The sequence below is a fragment of the Physeter macrocephalus genome, chromosome 4, assembly GCF_002837175.3.
Source record: "Physeter macrocephalus isolate SW-GA chromosome 4, ASM283717v5, whole genome shotgun sequence".
In the NCBI taxonomy this organism is placed as follows: domain Eukaryota; kingdom Metazoa; phylum Chordata; class Mammalia; order Artiodactyla; family Physeteridae; genus Physeter; species Physeter macrocephalus.
In genome coordinates this window covers 55,248,760-55,257,072 of record NC_041217.1, presented here as the reverse complement: position 1 = coordinate 55,257,072, position 8,313 = coordinate 55,248,760, and the positions used below count along the sequence as shown (strand labels likewise).

The window sequence follows — 8,313 nt, the reverse complement described above, 5'->3', positions numbered from 1 at the left end:
CATGCCGCGGAGCGGCTAGGCCCGTGAGCCGTGGCCGCTGAGCCTGCGCGTCCGGAGCCTGTCCGCGGCGGGAGAGGCCACGGCAGTGAGAGGCCCGCGTACAGCAAAAAAAAAAAAAAAAAAAAAAAAAAAAAGTGATTTTTCCTTGTCCATAAGATCAAATCTAAACTCTTTTGCATTCTGATCCCAATCTATGTGTCCAGCCTCCTCTCAGTCTGCTCCCTCTTTACTGTCACCAGACCCTCCCACCACCCTTCCTTTTCCTTTCACCACGCTGTACATAATTCTAGTAAAGCAATTATTTTCTTGCACAGTAATGATTATTTTCCATATCCTATCACCTTAGTAAATATAGCAAGCTACTTGAGGACAAAAACCATTTCTTACGATCTTTGTATTTCCAGCACCTAACAATGCATGATACCTAATAAATATTCAATAAATATTTCTTTAATGAATGAATGAGTGTTCGTCAGTGAAATGGTCCATATCAGAGACAAGAAAAAAGGACTAAATTCTTGTTTTTAAAACTAAGAGTATAACACAAAGTTACCCTGATTTAACAAAATGCAGTGTTGGACACAAATACTTAGAATATAAAAATATAACTGCATGAGAAGTTAGTTGTTTCAAGATTTGTCATCCTCAGATAGTAACCACAATGCTCACTCTCCCCTGTAAAAACAAGGTGTCAAGATTTTAATTATGAATCAACATCTATCAGCCATGCGGTATACAAACTTCTTTTAAAGACCAGACTTCTGCAACATTTTTTTAAAAGGGTATACAGAAAGGTTTTCTTACGTGTCTTTAAAAAGAAATTGACAATTCCTTGTGAATTGTAAACTTTCTATTTAGAAACGATTGGAACTCTTCTTGCATTAAATTCTTGGTTTTGTTCTTCAGTTGATGACATTTGCATATAAAACAATATCTTTGTTTCTTAGGAGATGACCTGCTTCTGAAATGAGATGTATTTATCTTCTACAGAAATAATTTCCCTTAATCGTGACACAACTAATTTTGTTATTCTAAATATGGGATATCATCAGCCATGGTAAATGTATAGCAAGGGCAATTGGAACTCCAGAGAAACAAAGATTTTGTTTTTCATGACATTCACAAAAACAATCCTATTCTAGAAAATGTAATCTTGTATTTGAATAAACAAGAAACAACATTTCTAAACTTTTACCTAATTCAGCTACAAAAATGGAAAATTTTAAACTCCAGATTTCATAGCAGAAAAAAATGTTATTTTTGGCAGCCCTCGATAAAATAATATTTGGAAATTGACTGTGAAAAATACTGCTAATATTTCAAATTACTAGCATTTATTTACAGTAACTCAACATTCTTGAAATGTAAATTTAATCTCTAACTAAAAAGAACTATTGTAATAATAAACTGGCATTAGTTACTATATGTATAGGAATGCTAGTATCATTCTGAATGTATTCTTATTTCCTAATTCTTTTGAATACCTTTTGCTGTTGAGCATTTGCAAAGCATCTATTTTAAAAATGACAATTATTTACATCTATAAGTGGCCTTGAAATAGTGACTTTTTTGGGCCATGATGTGTGTGGTTAAAAAAGTAAAAATAGGCTTTATAAGATGAACCTAGTTAGAATGCTGATTCTATTTCTACCACCTCCTAGCTGTGTACAGTAAGTCCCCTACATAAGAACAAGTTCCGTTCCGAGAGTGTGTTCATAAGTCCAACAAAGTTAGCTTAGGTACCCAACTAACACAATTGGCTACATAGTACTGTACTGTAATAGGTTTACAATAGTTTTCACACAAATAACACATACAAAACAAGCAAACACAAAAAATAAAGGAAACATTTTCAATCTTACAGTACAGTACCTTGAAAAGGACAGTAGTACAGTACAACAGCTGGCATACAGGGGCTGGCATTGAGTGAACAGACAAGAAGAGTTACTGACTGCAGGAGGGGAGGTGGGAGATGGTAGAGCTGAAGGATCGTCAGCAACAGGAGACGGAGCGCAAGCTGCAATATCACTCATGCCTGACGTTGATGGAACACGTGTTCGCATCTTTGAAAGTTCACAACTTGAAGATTTGTATGTAGGGGACTTACTGTACAGATTACATTAGAAAAATTCTGATCCTCAGTTCCCTCACCTTTAAAAAAATAGGTTTTCTATCACAAAAAGTTATTCCAAATATGTAATGTACATATATAGCATGTGGCACATAATACATGTTCAATAAATAGTTATCTTCATCCATCAAAGATTAATGCCTCCCTGTTTGGCTCTAGCCACACTAACCTTGTTGGAGTTTGAGGGAAGAACTGAACTTGTTCTGCCTCACAGTTTTTATACTAGCTGCTCTCTGTGTTTGGAAAGCTCTTCCCGTCTATTTTTGCAATAGTTGCCTCTTAGCATTCAGGTCTCTGATTAAACCTCTTTCCTTGAACATTCTATCTGTAGAAGATTATATTTTCCAAAGACAGCTGTAACAGTATCTCCCATCTCACATGCTCTTTTACAATGTAGAGGTGGGGTCTATGTCACTACCCCTTAAATATGTGTCGGCTTAGGAATGCTAAACCAATAAGCATATGACAGAAATGATGTGCAGTTCCTGAAACAAAGCCATAAAAGGGGATTCACAGAGAAATGTTCATAGCAGCATTATCAGCCAAAACCTGGAAGCAACCCAAATGTTCATCAGCTGCTGAATGGATAAATAAAATGTGTTTATGTTCATACAATAGAATATTATTTGGCCATAAAAAGGAATGAAGTATCAATAACATGCTGAAGCATGGATGAATCTTGCAAACATACTAAGTAAAAGAAGCCAGACACAAGAGGCCACATATTGTATCATTCCATTTATATGAAATGTCCAGAACAAGCACATCTATAGAGACAGAAAGTAGATTAGTAGTTGTCTGGGACGAGGGGAGATAGGGGAGGAAATAATGTGTATGGGGTTTCTTTGTCGTAGTGATGAAAATATTCTGGAATTAGACAGTGGTGATGATTGCACAACTGTGAACATACTAAAAACCACTACTGTGCACTTTAAAAGGCGGAATTTATGGTATGTGATAACAAAATTTTAAAAAATATACTATGAAGAGAAATTTTCAAAAAACTAATGAAACATTTCTTCATGGTTTGCTAGGTTTTAAAAAAATGGAAGCAGTTTCTAAACTGTTCCCTAGGACATTCACTTTTAGAACCCACAGCCAAAATAGTCTGGCTACCCTGAAGCCACCAGTATGAGGAAACCAGGCCACTTGGAGAAGCTGAGGCTTCTGAGAGCCCTATAAGGTACCAGTTGAGAGCCAGCATTAACTGTCAGACACAGAAAGAGGGGAGCTTCCAGATTCCAGTCTCCAGCCAGAGTCACTCCCTGCCATGCCCCATGTACCATGGAGCAGTCATTCCTGCTGTCCTGACTCAGAACCTTCAATCGCATAAAATGGTTAGGATTTGCAGTGGTCTGTTTTGTAGTAATAGTAATGAGAACATTACCTAACATATCCACCACACCACAACCTTCCTTTATCTAGCTTCTTTTCCTTCATGACACGTCTTCATCACATGACATTGTTATATATATATATTTTTTATTCTGTCTCCATCCACCAGAAGTGAGTTCCCTGAGAGCAGGGTCCTTTGTGTCTTGTTCGTATAAACACACCACCCAGAAAAATACCCAGTATATAGTAGATGAATAATATATAATTGTTTGAATAAACAAATTAATGAATTAGTATGGAATCCTCAGCATGGGGAGGGCACTAGTTGAAGCTTGCTTTGGTTTGGCATGATTTCCAAAATATAGCTACTGTCATTTCATTAACTCTCCGAATGAAATACTTCCCAATAATTAAGTATGAAACCCCGCAATATTACAAATACAAATTATCACTGTTTCTTTGTTTCTAAGGAAAATCCACGATGGTTTATAAAACTGTTCACATTCTTGCTGTAGTCATTCAATTATTATATTTTAATAAATGAAATAAAATAGGCATAATCAAGAAATAAAACACACATGGCCAAGAAATAAAAATGGACTTTATTGTAGTTACCAGTATCCTTGTACTTATGTAGTCTATAAAGTTTAACTTATATATATTTTTGCCCTAGACTACCATGTTGAACAAGTGGGAGCAAAATAGATTTGATTCATGTTGAAATCCAGGTCAAAGTAGTAGACACTGCTATTTTTTTAATGCTTAAATGGTTTACTTTGCAAGACATTATATCAGTGTTATTTTTTTCTATGAATGGAAACATAGCCTACCTCTGGTGCCAGATATTCTGGTGTACCACAGAACGTCTTCATGGTGGCTGCATCTGTGATCCCTTCTTTGCAAAGTCCAAAATCTGTAATTTTTATGTGGCCATCTTTATCCAGCATCAAATTCTCCAACTGTGTAGTAAGAAAGATAACATAATTTGTTCTATAGTTTTCAAAAATAGGAAAATACTGTTTTGAAAAATAATTGAATGTTGAGTAAGATATTTTGGAAAGAGGACACAGAGTTAATAGAACTTTTCAGTACTGACAAACCCTGTAACTTTGTAACTCAGGTGTAAAAAGAAACATTTTATCAAATACTTCACAATAATAAATTGATTTTTAAACCCATAGAAGTAAGAGCTGTTATTGCATAAGTTTTGAGAAGTAAAGCCTAATTAACTTCCCAAAGCAAACATCAATCCTCTTTTTTCCTGTTTAAAATAAATTGTGATCTAACCAATCCCAAAGAGACAAGCATCTTCTTCTGGATATATGCAGATGGTTTTCAACCATTTCTCTTGGGAGTCTAGTGCTACTATAAAATATTCACTTACAGAAATGTTTCTTTGGTGGTGGTTATAAATCAAACCTAAATCTTGTTTTGTAAGGTAAGGCAATATCCTCTTTTGCAGTTCTTTGTAATAAAGAACTACCAACGCTTTTACACATAAAAAGAATATGAAAGTCAAACATTCAACAGTTAATGAAAACATATAGCACAGGAATTATAATGTTGGAATCTCTTTGAATCCATTAATACAAAAAGAACAATCTTGAAGACGTAACCAAATAGTAAGATCATCTGCCTCAAGCGAAAATTATGAAATGCAAGGGGGAAAAGAGTTTGTGCAAAGCCAATGCAATTAAAAATAGTAACAATAACTTATCTTTTTCTTCCAATTTGAACCTAAAGTTACAATTATCATCATGCAGAGATACATGTGAGTTCTGAGTTGTAACATTATAGTCATATACAGATGGGGCCCCTAATCTTGCTCAGTCATATAGATATAACCTAAAGGAATACACAGAAATGCATTCACAAAAAACACATGTGAAAAAAAATAGTAGCAGGATGAATGATAATTAACTTAAGGAGTAGATCATTATTCTATTCCTTAACATGATGATGTACGAATGTGCCTACCCAAACTCTGAAGTCAGTATCAAACTCAAAATAGAACTCCATATAAGAACATAAACAGACAACAATCATATAAAATGTGATGTTATACTCTGTCATATTATCCAATGTCTTATAAGCCAGAAACTAAATACAGTTAAGCAAGCTGTGCTCAGTGAAGGAAAGCTCAGAGTACACATAAGTCCTTAAGTATAGAACTTAAATGTGCTACTCAACTGAACTCAATGCTCAATATGTTTCATGCCCTGCATAGACTTCAGAGAAGTAAGTCTGTTTTTGACTTGTCTACAGAGAGCTGAATGAACCCTAAATATATTGCTAAACCTTTCAAAAATGAAAGTTCTCTTATTTTATCTAAATTCAGAGAGATTGCATCTTCCTCATGATTCTCTACTAACTGGAACCCCAAAATCAAACCCAATTTGCACAAATGGCAGGAAGTCCTAAATACGGAAACCAATCAGAAACGTCAAGAATCTCTGTCTACTTCTCTTTCTGCCTTGAAAACCCTTCTCTTCTTCCTGCTTCTGATTTTCTCCCCTTTTTCCTTCTCTTTCAAACAACACTCTCTTCTTTCTCCTGCTCCTACCTTGCCATAACAAGAAAAAGAAGTATACACTGGAGTATCTGTTGTTTTGTTGAATAAAAATATATATGCTCTTTTCTTAACTTTAAAGAATATGCTTATTGTTCTAACATATGAATACATCATAACATATAAAAACAAAACCAAATTAAGTTCTTAAAATACTACAATATATTTTATAATACACAAAAATTCTTATAAAAACATCAAATAATACATAATAATATTGAATAAAATGTGTTTGGTGTATATTATGTCAATTCACTTTATGTGCTTTACATGCAAAGTGAAATATGATAGTATGAGCTAATGTGCTAATTCTCCACATTTTGATGAGACTATTTTGAAGTGGATAGATACAGAAGTATCAAAACATATAAATACTGTTTTTAATACCAAAAAGTACATATATTTTTAAAAATCCCGATTCATACCTAATTCTCTAATCTCATATCTCATTTCCAAGATACCAAGGGTTGAGGAATGAGGAATGAAATGAGATGCAGGGACAGGGTTTGAATGAAGAGTAGGAAAAGGATGAAAGTGACCAAGAGTCCCAGTTTACCTAGAACTGAGGGGGGTTCCCAGGATGCAGGACTTTAAAGTTCTACAACTGGGGAAGTTCTAGGCAAAACAGGACAGTTGATCATTCTACTTGTTTCATAAATCAGCTTAATTACAATGATATAGTCAGAAATAAGGTCAGCCTACAGGGATGACTGTGAGAGATGAGGTAAAGGTCACCGTAATGGGGATAAGCTAGCATATTGCATAGGAGGCAGTAGAGAGCAATGTGCATAAGATTATGGAGTCAAGTCAGAGAACTTAAACGTAAATTCAAGTTTTATCCCTTACTGTGTAAACTTGTGTGTGCTATTGACATCTATGTGCCTCAACTTCATCTATAACACAGAGGTAAATAACAGTAACGATCCAATGTGATTGTTTTGAGAATTAAATGAGATACTGAATGTAGAACTTAATCAATAAATGTATTGACCATTTATTAAACATGGAGAGTTTAATGGCTGATTTATAATTTATCAAAATGGTGTGTGCTCTTCTATACAAGAGCAAAGTTCAGAAATGGAACCCTATAAAACACTTTTGTCAGCTCGGTGACTTCATTAAAAACACTTTTTAATATGCAACAATTTCTTTTGAATAAACAACAGAACAAATATTTTACAATTTTTGAGCCAGTTATTTTACAATAGTGTCCACCTTCTTCCATCAATTATTTTTCTTCTCTCACCATCCTTAAATGTCATTTTGCTGAGCATGAATGACAAAAACAACTTGTCCATCAGTATGAACAACAGTCAGATATACATCACCTTAAAAAAATGATATCCCCAAATCTAATCTTATATAAAGATAAATTGTGGTAATTAAATATCCAGTCTGGTTTAAAAAATAAAATAATAATTTTATGCAGATGCATACCAAAGTTTTCATAAAATATAAGAACGATCAGTGTTATGATTCACAAATGTGAAGCATGCACAGAATCACCTGGTAATCTTTCCAAAGCAGATCAATGGCTTAGATATATCAAAAACACCTGGAAATCACTTCCTTAGTGCATTTGACACTAACATAAAGAAGATTTCATCAAACATTTTTAGGGACCCTTCCACTGTGTAAAGGAGGAATAAAAATAGTTACAAATCACCTTTCTTTGGTTCTCTCGCCTAAATCTAATGCTTTCCTTCTTCCTTTTCTTAACCATAAAAGGAAAAATGCATACACTGTAACTGACTGTTCAGGTACTCTCTATTATAAAACTTTATATGCATCTGTTTTATCTCCACTGTCAGTCTTAGCATCTAGGATTGAGCGCAGGGCATTATGTTTATGCTTAATGGATGCATCTACCGGCAAAAGCAATGTATGAAGTTAAATAGGAAGTCTGAAAGAAAAGATTATATATTCAAATCTGGGTAATGCTTACAATTTGTATCAGAGGGTTGTTATCTAATAGTTCATACTTTGAGGAGACAAAAATATTAGACATCCTAGAGTTTCCATTTAAAAAAGGCAACATTTTTTACCCAGTTAAATTGGACAGGCATTATTTGACAGAGGCTCTTGATTTGGTAGATTTTGAAATCTTTTTTCCTCTGTGCTTTGTGAACAAGAAACTATAGCAAGAAAACACTATGCTCCTTTTTCTGCCCTTGCTGGTGTCTAGAATAAAATTAAACTCTTCCTATTAGAAAGTTTAAGAGTTTTTAACTTTTTAAAAGCTTTCTAATATACAATTCATATATATTCTAATATCTGT

At 34.2% G+C, this 8,313-nt stretch overlaps 1 protein-coding gene across 5 annotated transcripts in view; it reads right to left on the bottom strand.

The window, feature by feature from the left end:
• AKT3 (AKT serine/threonine kinase 3) overlaps nucleotides 1-8,313 on the bottom strand; it is a 397,960-nt gene that overhangs the window by 94,657 nt on the left and 294,990 nt on the right. For all 5 annotated transcript variants that reach the window (XM_055084208.1, XM_024133623.3, XM_055084209.1 and 2 more), the window contains one exon: nucleotides 4,297-4,425. In XM_055084208.1, the coding sequence (XP_054940183.1) occupies nucleotides 4,297-4,425 (129 nt within the window). The remainder of the gene's footprint in view (nucleotides 1-4,296; nucleotides 4,426-8,313) is intronic.